The sequence below is a fragment of the Cydia splendana genome, chromosome 10 (genome assembly GCF_910591565.1).
Source record: "Cydia splendana chromosome 10, ilCydSple1.2, whole genome shotgun sequence".
NCBI classification, from domain to species: domain Eukaryota; kingdom Metazoa; phylum Arthropoda; class Insecta; order Lepidoptera; family Tortricidae; genus Cydia; species Cydia splendana.
This window is the reverse complement of record NC_085969.1, coordinates 15491188-15507698: the sequence shown is the minus strand read 5'-3', so window position 1 is coordinate 15507698 and position 16511 is coordinate 15491188. Positions and strand designations below refer to the sequence as shown.

The 16511-nt window shown below is 39.4% G+C and overlaps 1 protein-coding gene across 1 annotated transcript in view; it reads right to left on the bottom strand.

The window, feature by feature from the left end:
• LOC134794584 (uncharacterized) overlaps positions 1 to 14114 on the bottom strand; it is a 32350-nt gene extending 18236 nt beyond the window's left edge. Inside the window, exons 1-3 of the mRNA XM_063766392.1 lie at positions 13929 to 14114; positions 7806 to 7906; positions 7371 to 7542 (exon numbers count right to left, since the gene is read on the bottom strand). Of these exons, the coding sequence (XP_063622462.1) occupies positions 7371 to 7542; positions 7806 to 7906; positions 13929 to 14114 (459 nt within the window). The remainder of the gene's footprint in view (positions 1 to 7370; positions 7543 to 7805; positions 7907 to 13928) is intronic.
• Positions 14115 to 16511: the final 2397 nt, after the last annotated feature.

The window sequence follows — 16511 nt, the reverse complement described above, 5'->3', positions numbered from 1 at the left end:
TATTCCTCGTGTGCTAGCCATACTTCCACACAGTGGATTGGGACAGCAGAAGTAAGGCCGGAAAGGGGTAATATAAAAGTGAATATATAAATATATAGATACGGGATAATTGGACTAGAATCTGGCTTCTTTAAGAAGTCTAAATGACAACCCAAATCTTCCAGATCCTAGGGGGTGACCCTGTCTTAATAAATGCAGGAACTGTCAGGTCCCCACCTGATATTATCAAAAACACCGCAAGTTAGTAATCTGCGCTATAGTTGTCACCGTTAGGTTATCCGCACAGAGTTACTAACCCCCCAACACTATGTTGGATCGAACTAGTTCTCTCTACCCCATAAGAAAGATACGAAATAACTCACGAAACTAAATTTAAATTAATATATAGAGTATTCCAACCAAGATCATTTCAGTGCTTAATATCACTAAAATAAACCAGGCCAAAACACTACATATATTAAACACAATTAAATCGCAAACTAATTAATTTTCACTGGAAACAACTCAAGACTTTACAATCTTTAAGACTCTATTGATTTATAACTTAAACTTCACTTAGTATGTTCTCACACACTAGCGCTTGTCTGAGCACAAATCAATAAATAATTAAAATTCACTAAAAATTACAAAACCACTATGAACAATACTAACTTTACAATATTAATAAGTCTATTGATTTATAATTTAAACTTTACTAGTACAATATTAAATACTAGCACTTGTCTGAACCACAAATCAATAAACAACACAAAAGGAATTAAACCCACTAAAATTAACACAATTTAAATGTACTTCTCTAAAATTATTCAAGTAAAACCCCACAACAAATTACACTACATTATGCTCCAATCCAAACTCTACCAGCATCATGAGAAACTAGCAAAGTCCAGGTCAGGACACAATATAGGTAACCTAGATAGACCTAGCTAGAGAACCGACGTCCGACGGTTTGCGGAAGGCAACGAAGAGTGATCCCGTAAGGGACTCTATTGATCCCTACCTTAGATCCCGTCATCCCTGCTATTTCCCACTTTCTTGTACGTCATTGGTTTCCCCATAACCAATACTGAATTTCATAATTTCGTACAATCCTCTCACTAATTACACCTTATTTCCTAATTAAAATAAGGTCCAAATTGACCTACTTTTGGGTGTGGTTTAAACTATTTCTTTACGCCTATGGGATTGACATTACTGTTTTTATTCTAACCACCGTTTGTTTTTCTATATGAAACATAATGTAGAGCCCCGCCCTTTGTTATTTCTTTATAATATGGTTCAATTTTGCATAGAATATTTTAACCAAAACAAACATTATTCATTCAATTTTACGATGACGTGCGAAATACAAGTCGACACACTTGAAACATAAGAAACCAAACTGATTTTAACAGAATTTTTATACTATAAAGCTTTATGACATTGAAATAAAGTTCAAATTATTTTATGAGTAAGTATCTTAATATATTGGTTTACTATAAATGACTAGGCTCTCCAAAATTTGTTTCTAGAATTTCAGACGAAATGGCCCACTTGAGATATGAGAAGAAATATAAATACTTAAATTACCGTGGGACACAATATTGGAAATTTAACCGACTTAAAAATAGAACAATACTATGTTCACATATAATGTTAACATGGAAGGAGCCTCTGACATGTTACAGTACCCGGCCCAAATGAGACCAGAGACCCAAGGTACGCTCGCTTTCATGTTGCTGGCCGACTTTGAACCTTACAGCAGCAGTACCTAAGGTCTCCTTTGGCACGCTGTTTAAAACTGCGACGCTGTTGCTCGTCCAGTTTCTTATTTCAAAGCCGCCCGCCCTGTGGATATCACTGACATTCCTTACCATTTCGATCGCTGTCGCCTCGTCGGGCAGGCTGTCGATGTAGTCGTCCATGTAGTGCGAGTTGACGATGGCATCGACGGCGGCGGGAAACGACGATTCAAATCGCTGGGCGTTTTTATTTTTAACAAATTGCGCGACGAATGGAGCACAATTTGCGCCAAAAATGAGTGACGTCATCGCGTACGTCCTTATGTTTTCTGTGGGGTTGTTTCTCCACAGAAACCTCAGTGCGTCCTGGTCGTCTTGCTGGATCTTGACCCTCAAGAACATGTCCCTAATGTCACCTGTTACTGCAATTGGATGTTCCCGAAAGCGCAGCATTATACCTAAAAGTGATGACAATAGGTCAGGTCCTGTGAGCAAATAATCGTTCAGTGAGCTACCACTTACCTGACTTGCAGCATCAAAGACCAGACGAAGTTTTTTCTTATTGGGGTTGTCCACGCCGAAATGAGGTAAGTAATAAGTCTTCGGCGTGACCTCAGTGTTAGTCATTTCCCTAGCGTAATCATTTTCTAACAAATGACTGACCCTTTCACGGTACCTGTCGGCGAATCCTGGATCCTTGCCCATTTTGCGCTCAATACCCTTCATCCTGGTAAGCGCGTTTGGGCGGGAGTCGGGCATGGGGCGGTTTTCGACCTTCCACGGAAGGCCGACGTACCAGCGCCCATCGATGAGCTCAGCGGAGCGCTCCAGCTGCGCGACGGCGCGAGCGTCGTCGGCTTTTTGGCGCGCGTGCGCCGTCACGCCCATGGAATCTAGGAGAAACGAGCGCCTAACATCTTCGTGGATTTCCCTTAAGAGGCACTCATCTGATGTGGTATCGTGATCTGCTCCGCCATCTGCAATAAAAAGGTTAGTATGGACAGCGACAGAGTGCGAGCCCCTGGACAGACGGACAGTCCGCGGCACGCACACTTTCCCATAGACGCTCCAGCCGAGGCGGGTGAGTGTAGCTGATGGCTCATTATCTTTGCCCTCCCTAACTTGAATAGGTAGCACAACATGTAAGTTATCCTGACCTATCAATAATTCAGGTTCTGAATCAGTGGTACAAAATTTGTGTCTTATATCTGCTAGGTGAGAATAATTAACTAATTTTAAAACAGACAATGTTTGTATTGGCACACTTAATTCTTCAACACAACGCAATTTAACATTATAAACCTTATCGTCCATACCTTTAATGGTGACATTCACTTTGGTCGATTTGTACTCAAGCCCGTCATCTTTAAACGCACCGTGAACGCGCAATGTCTGTGAGTTACCACGTAGACCGACGCGTCGCGCGAGATTGGCACTTATTAACGAGACGGTAGATCCATCGTCCAATAGCGCGGTGCTATTTACCATACCGTTAGGTCCCTGAACACGCACTCGTACTACTTTTAACAACACTCTGGTGTCGGTCGCATTTATATGAGTTAATGTTTCCGTCACTGGCTTGAACGCGGGTTCGCGCGGCTCCGGTCCGTTTGTCGCGGTACTATTATTCGGTACACTTGCACTCGGCAGCGGCGCGGGCGCCGCCGTGACGTCACGCGCACTGTTGTTTACCGGATAATGTAGTAGGCGATGGTGTGGAGCTCCGCAGCCGTCCTTGTCGCACGCAGGGGACTTGCAGGTATCGCGTTCATGCTTGGAGATAATGCATTTGTAGCATAACCCGTTTTTCTTCACGTGTTGCCATCGTACTTTGCGTAACGCTTTCTTAAATGGTTTGCATTCCGTTAACTTATGCACAGCTGTTCGGCAAAATAAACATTTTAAATCGCCTTCTTCAGTTTGTAGTAAAACAGTGTGTGTACGGGAAGATGAATGATCGCTTGTCTTGTTTTTAAAGGTATCGCTGCGCGTAGTTGATAAAAAACTTGCAGTTGTAGAAATCTTCAATGCTTCGTCATTAAGAAAATCCGATAGAATGACTAACCTCGATTTCTGCGCATCTTGGAGAAGTTTAAAACTGTAGTCTGACCATTTGGAGATGAGCACAGTGGGCAGCTTGGACAGGATGGTGGAGACGATATTCATGCCATGTAGGTACTCCTCGCGTCCTACTGCTCGCACAGCTTCTACGAAATTTTGAACCTTCACTGCGAACATAACTATATCTTTATGATATTCTAGTTGCAGAGGCTGTAGCTTCTTGATGTCTAGTAGAATACGAGAAATTATGCTGTCAGGGTTTCCAAAACGTAGCTCCAATGTCGACATTACCCGGTCGGGCGACGTGGCGCTTATAAACAATGCAGCGACAGCATCTCGTGCGGCTCCTTTAAGACATTTACGAAGTCGCCATAAATTTTCTTTATCTGTAAATTTACAGACCTCGGTAGACTCCTGGTAGGCCTGTTTGAACTGAAGCCATTCTAACTGGTCACCTGAAAATTCAGGTAGGTCCTTAGGCGTGCTAATGCGGCTGAGCAGGCTAGCGTTAGGCACTTGATTGCTAGCGGTCGATAGGTCTTTAAGTGCGCCGGCTAATAATTGCACTGTTTGGTTGAGCGCGCTGACGGTACCTTCGGGCGCAGGCGGCGCTGCCGGCATGAAGCCATCGGCGGCGGCGCGCGGTGCTAAGCTAGAAGCTGGCCTCGGCTGCGCTTGCTCGATGAATGCAGGGGGTATGACAGGTGCAGGCATCCGTGCTGGAACTGGAATGTGCAGCGTGCCCTTGGTGACTCCATTGTCGGGGGCTGGCTGCTCGTCTGGTAGTTCCGTGTGGTTGCTTTGGTGCTCAACCCACGCATTTATATCGTTGCGAAGAGGTACGTTACCATCGAATTGTGAACTGTATTCCTCTAGGTCCTCTTCGTCACTATTAAGCGCTGCAAGTTGCGCGTCTAAGGTTTTATTAATTAGGTCCATTTGAATCGCAGCCTTTTCCTTCGCGGCGTCCAAAATTAATTGTTTTCGCCTGGCTTCTTTAGAGGCTGATGATCTTCGTGAGCCCTTGCTACTCGGGACGGCACCCACATGTGACGCGGCAGGCTTCGTGTCGGTAATTTGCTTTAATTGCAGCATGGGCTCTGACTTTATGCTGCTTGTCGCGTTTAATTTGTGTTGTAGAAACTTCTTGACCATCGGATCTAAAGGTTTCTCGACTTTATCGGGCGCAGATTCATTGCACGGCGGTATAACCTCACTTTTCCTTTGTTCACGCTCGCGCGCCATGTGTTCCTCGTGCTCCCGACGTGCCTTTGCACTGCGCGTTTCCATTTTTATAGGCGTTCGGTCCATCATATCCGGTTCGAAGGACCACTTTGTAGATGATAGGCACTAGCACGAGGAATGAAAATGCGAAGTTAACTTAACAATGAACTTTAATAGATTTTTGAGATACAGAGTCGAGTGAAATGGATCGCGTCTAGCAGCGGACTGCCGCCGGCGCATGGCAACATAGTGCACATTACTTGCATAAAATATGTCATACAATTTTGTACCTTAAGTATTAGACATTAGCATCTAAATTAACATGACAAAGTTTCCTTAAAATAAAACTTAACTAGTTACATAGGTAAACATAGGTATAAGTACTTATAACTGGGCGCATCGCTAACAAAGACTGTGACTCCGTTTTCCGATAACGCATAGTTACCTACTTATATATAATTTTTCCAATGACATTGAATAATACATAATCTACAAGGGGAAAGCTTCTAGAAAGAAAAAACATCTAGAGTAAAATATTCCGTCCAATTTGTTGACCAGCCAGGCTAGCTTTTTTATTATCTATGTGAAACAGTTCTTTTAAATAAGTACGCTCGTTATTACTTAGATAGGTATCAGTGGCGGCGACTCCATACAACCCGATTCCCACCGGCTTGCCTAACATATCTTGCTAAACTTATTATCCATAACGAAAACACTACGTAGTACTAAAAATTAGTAATAGATTTTTCAACCAATCATAGCGGGCGCGCGAAGTGTAGCTTCTCGAGTCTAAACTTCACTATTCATTGATGAACCACCACCACAGATACGAAAATTCACGCACACACGCATAAACTCCGCTATGGTAATCCGCGTATAAGAGCTCAAAAATAACTCGGTCCTGCGTCGAGTTATTTATTTGAATAGAAACCTTAAATGTAAGGTAATAAGGTTTATATTGGAGTGTGTAGTGTTTTCCACAATTTTTTCTTGCTTCATTTTAAATAAAAACCTTAATTCAAGTCAATAAGGTTTATATTGGAGTGTGTAATTTTCCACAATTTTGTGGAAATTGCTTCATTTGAAAATATAACCCATAATTCAAGGCAATAAGGTTAAAATTGGAGTGTGTAATGTTTTCCACAATTCTTTAATGTTGCCATATATAACATTAATTGAATGTTAATGTGCAAAATGTTATCGTATTTCGCTGCTATTAATATCATATTTTGTGGAAACCTTGAAAATACAGATAACTTTTATTACTGAGCCCAAGAATCTTATGTAGTTTCAAATTGAGTTATTTATTAACGGAGGTTTCTTCAAATAAAGTCCTATTTCTAGATCTAGCTTTTTTAATTGGTGGATGAAAAAAAATATCATGGCAACATTCATACGCCATTCCCGGTGTTTTACAAACACTTGCTATTGGAAAATTATATGTGATTTAGTTACTTTTGTGCATAAATTGATATTTAAAACTTACTTAACCAGTGAAATTTAGTTTTGCTAGTATTTTGCGTGTAAGTAAGTGTTGTGTATTGTTCGCAGTGCAGGTGTATTTAAGGTCAGTTCGTGTTTTTTAAGAATAGGTATTTTTACGTAGCCCATTTTTTGATTGTTGTGTTGTAAATTGTTTGCTAAATGAGTCAACACGTTTACCACGCTATCTTTTGAGATTAATTAGTGATGACAAGTACGGCAAAGGTTATATTATATACTACTAGGGGCTACACTAACTGCAACGGTTCGCGTCCAAGGTCACATCTAGCGCAGAAGAAGTAAGTACCTAATGAGTAATGTTAGGTTAGGTAGGTGTTTTTTTTTGCTACGGGTTACCTAGCAAAAATTCTCACGCGCCGCTACTGATAGGTATTTCAATTTTTGAAGGTTTAAGGTTCAGTGGCATTGAGGCTATTTAGACTTACTAGACTTTCTATCAGCTGTCCAACGTACAGTACAGGGCGGCCCTGGCCGAGTAGCCAAGATGCCGATCGCTTACGCTCCGTAGCGATCGAAACGCAACTGTCACTGTCGCAATAATATGGAAGAGTGATAGAGAGACATAATGGTTTTCGTTGTCGAAGCGATAGCGATTGTAACCTTGGCTACGCCGGCTGCTTACTACTTATCGACTGTCTATGTTTGCCACCGAGAATCATAGACATAGTTAGACATAGATAGTAGTTATTTGTCTCTTTACTTGTTGACAATGATAATTGTTGTCAAGTAGGTGAAATAGAAACCAGATGCCCTAGCTAGCAACGGCAAACAAATAGCATTGGTGTCGTTAACACGGCATAGTAGAAAAGCTTCCAAACCCAACATAAATAAATACATATGTATATTGAATACATAGTTTACCCGCTTCATGTTCTCTAGCGCCTGTGAAAGAGGCGTCACTGGTACAGTGCCACTTGTGGGACAGCAAGTCCCTCGTGGACTCTCCGGCTTAGTTTTTTTATCACAACACGAAGTGCCTGACGCTTTCGATTCGGGATCGACGGTTTTTGCACAGGAACCTTTGCCACATGTTCTGTGTGGAAATAAAGTTTGCACGAATGTAAGTAAATTCATTTGCACAATTTATTATATGGATTGCGTGTTATAGCAAGTTGCAATATCGATGTTTGCCTTTCTTTAATTGTAAATAATTTCATAAATTGTAAACATTTAGTTTTACATATAAAACGCGTCCAAGCTCCTAAGTCTCGTATTTGTAACGGCAAAAGTACTCGTACGTCTCTTGCGTACATTGCCATGGAATTTAACACTAAGTAGGTAAATCATAAAACTTACACTTTTGGGGGATTTGGGTCGTTTTTACCCATTTGGTAGCACGGGATCTGTGACCCATATATGCCACTATTTCCTCCTTCTGTCCTCTGCTGAATTACATTCTAAACCGAAAATTAATTAGTTAGCAGGAGGTAGTAAAAACAAGAAAAATCTTAAAAAGGGGCGTTAACCTAATTTTTAATCGAAAATAAATTACATTCTAATGGATTATTCCTCTGTTATTTCTCTGAAGTGGAAACTGAGCTTTTTCAGGCTAGTCGTCGGGTGAGAATACGTTTGTGCCATACGCCACTTACATGGTTTGCAGAAGAGCGAAAAGAAGCAAAATAAAATATTTATCAGAAAGGTTTACATTTAGGAAATATTGAACGTATATATCATTTAGGCATACGAGGTGCGGTCTAAAAGTTTCCGGCCTGACATAGAAAATAAGAGCATACATTTACAAAACTATTTTTATTATTCGATATATTTCCCTTCTATTTCAAATTTCAACACACTTTTTAAATCTGTAAATTAGATTTTCTATCCCCTTGTAAAAGTATTCTGAAAGTTTGTCCTCAAAATGGGCGTTAACCGCATGGGTCACTTCACCATCTGAAGAAAATCGCCTTCCCCTTAAGTCTGCCTTAAGTTTCCAAAACAAATAGTAGTCACTAGGGGCCAGGTCGTGACTATACGGTGGGTGGCGAATTTCCTCAAAGCCACACTTTGCAACAGCAGCCTTGGTAAGTAAAGCAGTGTGAATGGGCGCATCGTAGTAGAGAAGGCGCACACCTCTGCTAAGTTTTCCCCGAAGTGTGTGCTTGATCACCTCTCGTAACTGTTGTTTAAGGGTAGCGTAGGAGCTGCCAGTCACCGTGGTATTACTTTCTTTTAGGTCCATCAACAGTATCCCTTGACAATCCCAGAACATTGGCAGCCATGGTCTTTTTAGTGGACTGCGTTACCTTCGCCTTCCGAGGCCGCTGTTCACCATGACGACGCCACTCCTTCGATTCTCTTTTATAGAGGGAATCATAGTACAAAACCATTGTTTCGTCCCCAGTAACAATTGACTCTAGAAAACAGTTTCCATGTTTTTTATAGGCATCCAAAACTTCCTGAGAGCACGCTTTTCGTTCACTTCGCTGTAAGCTTGAAAAAAGTTTACACTTTCTGTTGTTCTAATCGCCGTGAAATAAAAACCGCAAACAATAGAAACCCAAAAACTATATCCAAAAGAACAGGATAAATGACAATAAAAATGACATATTTTTCTCTTTTTTTAAAACGGCCAACCCATTCCAGCCAGAAATATTTGGACCGCATTTCGTATATGTTTACTATTTATAGTACTATGCCTTATGGGAAACGGTCGAAGAGATAGTTCAGAGCCGGAAACCGCTACCAACTTTTAGTATGTTGTTGGGCATGGCATTGGGTCTCCAAAACTGCCGGGAGACAGCGGCGCCGGCCATCTACTTCAGCGGAATGACGTCATCAAAATGACTCCCGCTTCGTTGCGAATATTGCATACTGCACCCAAACTATGCATGGCACATACACGTGTGGGGTATTAAATGAAAGCCAATTAAATAAACTATATTTCATTTATACAGTGTGTACCAAAATATGCAACAGTTTAAGAGAAAGTTACAAAAAAATAAAAATGACGTAAAAAAATATTTGATTATTTGGGTTTTACAACCAAACCAAAAGTTGGACGATAAAGCAATGTACTACAACATTAAAGATGACGTCTCAAGCCATACACTGATATCAATAAAATCAAAATTTTACCAAATATGTGGAAATTATGCATCAAAATGTAGATATTTGCCCATACAAATGCATAAAAGTTAAAAAAATCCAAATTGGTCATTTTCAGGATAATCCGCATAAGCATCTAGTATATTATTAGCAATATGACCTGGATTCTAAAACTGCCGGGAGACCATCTCTGTTGTTCCTCAGTTACAAATAATAACGATAATGTTTTTTTTGTAAATTTCTCTTAAACTGTTGCATATTTTGGTACACACTGTATAAATGAAATATAGTTTATTTAATTGGCTTTCATTTAATACCCCACATGTGTATGTGCCATGCATAGTTTGGGTGTATGCAATATTCGCAACGAAGCGGGAGTCATTTTGATGACGTCATTCCGCTGAAGTAGATGGCCGGCGCCGCTGTCTCCCGGCAGTTTTGGAGACCCAATGCCATGCCCAACAACATACTAAAAGTTGGTAGCGGTTTCCGGCTCTGAACTATATTCCCATAAGGCAGTGCACTATTATAGTACCAAACAAATATTGTGAATACAATGGTAACAATGAAATAAAAGCATTTTTATTTTTGCCATATCCGTTTTGATGAGTAAATGTTAAACGTATAATGTATGACATGACACAAAAGCTGTGGATATGTCACACTTTTGTGATAATTTTCTGTTGACAGAGTGTAATTATCCTATAGTAAACTAGACGGGCCCGCAGCTCCGCTCGCGTAATAAATGAAATAAAGAGTTTGTCTTATGTTTAGTTAAATACCGACATTATTATGTATTCTACCCTGCCAGGGTTTATAACAATTATAACTGTGATAGGGATTTCTTATTTGTAGCCGTTATTTGGATAACTGATTTCGCAAATTTCTCAAAAATTATGTGATTTGATAAAAGGCAATATTGTATTTTTTCAACTACGTAGGTTGTATAGTATTTAAAACTTGTTTCAACATAAAATTATTATTTATTTTTATAAGCCTAGTTGCAAAAATGTTCAATAGATTAATTTCCACCTTAAGACGAATATGGACGACCACCGCCCATAAATCGCCTTTTCATACAAACGTAGTGAGTCCCCATTTCCCTTTCTGGATATTAACATTACTTACTACGGCTACGGTGACGCAACGACCCAGAGGGAGTCCTGGCCTCCGACACCAGATCACGCCATATTTCTCGGTCTTGCGATAGCTCTCGCCAGTCGCCATGGCCGATGTTGAGCAGGTCTAGAGCAACTACGTCGTTTCAGCGGTACCTAGGACGTCCACTCGGGCGTCTTCCATTTTGTTGTCCCAAGTACGCTCTCTTCACGGCACGATCCTCTCCCATTCTCTCTAAAGAAGTGTCCGAGCCACATGAAGCTTAGCCGCTTTGGTCTCTCAGTATTTCGCCACTATATCGGAACAGCTCCTTATTTCTATGGCAACAAAGTTATATTACGATATTTGGCTGACTGCTGACTGTACATTTGCTTATTTTCATCAGGTTGCTCAAAAATATCTGAGCATGCACTTTATCTACCTACATTATAACTTACTATCAACTTTGTATTTTTGGCCCATCTCGGCAGCCCGTTCCCCGAACGAATGGCAATGTTTGCCGAAGCCGTGAAAGTCATCTGAATATACCTAACTCAAAAAGAAATTTAAAACAACAAAGTACAAATTATTAATTATATGATAATATGAATTTGATTGATAATCATATATGGCATAAGCAGGCATTTTAAGTCACTCGTATGGGCTATAGACTGAGGTCACAGTATAATAAAGAGTATGCTGAGGTTGAGGTTGTATGACAGCACTTTTTATTTTACTTCGTGTAAAAAAACGCCGAAATAACTGTATACCAACATGACAAACATAATTTAGGTTACTTTAACTTACGAATAATTTGGTCTAGTCTGCAACACAACCGAAACGAAATCAACCGAGAGTTGCCGAGAAATGGTCGATCGTCGTAAAATAAAGATTGTTATGAAAATTTATTTTGCTTATTGTTAATTAAATACGCATCGAAAGCAATAGTTTTTATGCTCGAGTCTATTCCCATATTTAGATAATAGATTGGAACAGTTTTTTCTTATCATACGTGCGTCGTATTTGAGAAACGTGTCAAAAACTTTTTTAGAAATTTGTAAAGCGCCATCTCGCTTCTTCCCTCGTTTTTTATCCCGTTCTGGTTTTTCAATTTTATATATATGATTGCGGATATGGCACAACTTTTTTTAAAAACCGATTAGTGTCAATTATATTATATTTTTTGGTATTATAGGAATCATTAAAAAACGATTTTCTCAAGAATGGATATGGCACAAACGTATTCTCAGCCGACATAGTTTTAAATGTCGTATGAAATTCGCAACTGTTTTAGTATCGGCAGAGTATAAAGAAAGAGTGGTAACTCCATACATCAGTTCCAGACTACGAAATAACTCGCGTTTTGGCAAGAAAACTGATGTATGGAGTTACCACTTCTCTTTACATATAAGAGATCTTTATTTGCATACCATAGTACAGATGTTATATACATGGACCCTAGAAAGGGTGTAGCAAAAATTTATGGTTCACAATTTCACAGTTTTGGTTATTATTACTACTGACTTATACTTAGGTTTCGATATTATAATACTTATACATTTTCTAAATTGCACTTTTAAGTTGTAACAGCCTCTTCTAACGAATACTTGAATCTTATTACCTATAAACAAGGACTACTACATTACGTTTTAAGTACTTATTACTGTTTGTATTAATATAAAATATGTTATAATATAATACAATTATATTTATATTATATGTACAAGTTACTATTTATTTATTTACATAGTATCATCCTCCATAAATTCGGCTATTGAGTAGTAACATTTATCCATCAGCATAGTTTTAAGGCGGTTTATGAAGTTTGAGTCTGTTTTTAAATATGTGGGGATTTTATTATAAACATTTATGGCTCTGTAGTATGGTCCGTTTTTGTATATTTCTAGTTTAGGCTCCGGGAGTTCTATGTAGTGTTGACGTCGAGGGTTTTGACAAAATTGGAATAAATGTAAGTTTTTTCGGACAAATGTAGCTACTTCCAAAATGTACAGAGAGGGGAGGGTCAGTAAGTTAAGATTTTTGAAGTGTGGTCTACAGCTGTGGGGTGGATGTATATTTACTAGGATCCTGATACATTTTTTCTGCATGATGAAAACGTTTTGAATGTCGGTGCTGTGGCCCCACAAAAGAAGCCCGTAGCGTAGCCATGCGACTGCTTGCGAGTGATACGCCGCCAGCGCACACTCTAAGGTAGTGCTACACTTCAATACGCTAAGTGCATACACAAATCGGGCAAGTTTATTTTTAATTTTTTCTACATGTTTTTTCCATGTCAAATGGCTGTCCAGTGTAAGGCCCAATAAGGTGCAGTCGGGTACTTCTTCAATATTTAGGTTGTTTATTACAGTGTTGAGGTTTAGCGGTTGCTTTTGTCTTGGTCTGAATTGGATTAATTTTGATTTATCATTATTTATTATGAGGTTGTGATCGTTGAGCCAATGAGTTATTGAGTTAAAAGTTTGTTGTATGTAGGAACTGCTGCTATTGTTATCTGGGCATTGGAATAAGATCGATATGTCATCGGCAAACATAACAACTTTGTGTTCAGTGGATTTTGGAAGGTCATTTATGTAAATGAGGAATAGGATGCACCCTATGACACTTCCTTGTGGGATTGAGTTCTCGATATATCGTATATTGGATTGGATATTGTGTAATGTTCTGGTTTGGTTTTCAAGGTGTTCTATTTCTACATATTGTTGTCGTGACGTGAGATATGACTTCATCCAATCTAGCGCTTTACCGCGTATGCCTATTGCGTTTAATTTTTGTAACAGTATGGGGTGTGACACTCTGTCATATGCTTTGGACATATCTAACAATAGTCCCACTGCGTAATGCTTATTTCTTAAGTAGTCAACTATTGTTTGCACGTAGTTAAAAGCTGCGAGGGTGGTAGAACGTTTTTTACGGAATGCGAACTGATTATCATTTAACAAATTGTATTTTTCTAAGAAACTGTAGATGCGGTTTGTCATACATTTTTCAAAAACTTTTGAAATAACGGGTAGCAGCGCGATCGGTCTATAGTGAGAGGGATTGTCTGTTTTATCACCTTTCTTTAAGACAGGTTTTATTTTGGCTATTTTTAATTTTTCCGGGAAGCTACATTCACTAAATGATTGGTTGACTAGTTTGGTGATGGGCGAAGTTAGCTCGTTTACACATGCTTTTATTAAGATAGAGGGGATTATTTACTATATATGTATCAGTTCAACAGTATATTATGATTTATGAATATAAAGTTTTTACTTGCAAATCACAGACATGATCCTCTTTCAGAATATTCCAAAACTTGCACATGAGTTTGAAGCCGTAGTCGTCTTTGGCGTCAGGGTCGCCAGTCTCATTGGACTGGTTTGTCTCCGAGCTCAGGTCTGTCACCAGCGCGTCCATGGCTTGGTAGCGGCGCTTGAAACACTCTGGGACTTGGCGCATGATTACCTGTAGGTATATACGACGTTAAGTGCCTGAAGATGTTTATATGTAGGTCTCTTCTTCCTCGCGTTATCCCGGCATTTCGCCACGGCTCATGAGAGCCTGGGGTCCGCTTGACAACTAATCCCATGATTTGACGTAGGCACTAGTTTTTACGAAAGCGACTGCCATCTGACCTTCCAACCCAGAGGGGAAACTAGGCCTTATTGGGATTAGTCCGGTTTCCTCACGATGTTTTCCTTCACCGAAAAGCGACTGGTAAATATCAAATGATATTTCGTACATACGAGGGGTGTTCAAAATATTCTCGGTATGAAAATGAAAACAAACAAGTACGAAAAGTTTGATATTTTTATTTTTCAATATACTCCCTATGTTCATCCACTTAAAAGATCGATCAATTTTTTTTAAATCCCCGATAAAAATTTTTTTTTGTCTTTGGTGTAAAAATGCTCCTCCACTGCCGCCTTCAATGCTTCATCATCAGAAAAAAAATATTCCATGCAGATCCTTTTTAAGATTGGGGAACAAAAAGAAGACGCTGGGGGCTAAGACCGGACTATACGGTGGGTGAGTAATAGTTTCAAACCCACATTCAACAATAGCTGCCTTGGCAATATGAGCAGTATGGACGGGGGCGTTGTCACGCAGAAGCAGAACACCTTTGGTTATCTTTGCTCGCCTCTTTTCTTTGATAGCATCCTTTAATTGACGTTGAATGTTAGCGTAGTACTGTCCTGTGATATTTACACCTTTTTCTTTATAATCGATTAGTAATATTCCTTCAGAATCCCAAAATATCGTGGCCATGACCTTGCCAGCTGAAGGGACGACCTTGAACATCTTGGGATGAGCTGAACCCTTAATGTGCCACTGCATGGACTCTTGTTTACTCTCTGGGTCATAATGATGAACCCAGGTTTAATCTCCAGTAACTATTCTTTGCAGCACCTCATCAGGATTTTCACCGCACAGGTCAATAATATCGGAACTACACGCTACACGCATGTCTTTTTGAAGCCGAGTCAGCATTCGCGGAACCCATCTTGCACTTACTTTTGACATATTAAGATGGTCATGGATAATATCATGTACGATACCAATAGAAAGATTGGTTACTTGAGCTATAGATTTTACCTTCACTCGACCATCTTCCAATATAAGTTTTTCCACTTTATCAATATTTTCTTGTGAAGTAGCTACTACAGGCCGACCAGGTCTAGGGTCATCTTCAATACTAGCCCTTCCACCCTTAAATTCGCTTGACCACTTTTAAATGGTAGATAAAGAAGGAGCAGACTCACGGTAAACACAATCCATTTCCTCTTTTATGGTTTTTTTATTTTTACCCTGTTTTGTCGAGAATCTTATGACGCATTGATGTTCTGATTTAGTTAACATTGTCAATTCGCACATGATGTTCATGTTTGTTCAGCAATTGCAGAAAAACAAAAGAACATCTCGGTTCGAATTATACTTTTTTTTAATGTCAATGAATAAACCTTAGCGGCCAGTAACAAAAGAAATTTTAGAAGAGGTTGTAAGATATCAATACCGAGAATATTTTGAACGCCCCTCGTAAGTTCCGAAAAACTCATTGGTACGAGCCGGGGTTCGAACCCGCGACCTCCAGATTGCAAGTCGCACGCTCTTACCGCTAGGCCACCAGCGCTTCTTATATGTAGGTATAGCCTATTAAAAAATTAAATTATTTATTTATTACATCTATTCTTTTTCAGGACGTATTCTACTGAGACTACTGAGAGGGACAGTGAAAGCTATGCTGTTGTGTCCCTCTTATTAATAGCATAGCAGAAAGTGTAGGTAGGTATAATACGTAAAGGTAGATATAGGTATAATAACACTAATAATTTATTAAATGCTTCGTACTTCTTGTTTTTTGTGGTCGTTCGTTAAAGTCACTAGACCTGGCGGCGTAGCACGGTCGCGTTTTTATCCCTTGTCACCATGCCTGTCACGTTCTAACAAGTATGTAAGTGCGAAAGGGACGCGCATAGTGATAGACGATAAAAATGGAACCGTGCTGCGCCCACTGTAAGAAATTAGAGTTATACTTACATATCACGTTGTCTTAAGGTTTGGAAGGCTGATGATGTACCTACGTACTTCCATATATTTATTATTTCCGAAATATAGTAAGAAGAAGTTTTACGATTAGATACAAATGACTCAATGACTTTAGGTTTAAATACGTCTATGTAAATACGCGTTTAAAACTTACGTGCAACTTAAAAGATGTAGCGAAATCTGAAGTGCAAAAATACTTTGTGATTTTAATTAGTTGTCATGCTCTATAAACACTGGAAATAATTTTTACATTTGTTGTTAAAATACATAATGAATGAAGGTGACACAATTGTCAAGTTATTTTGATAA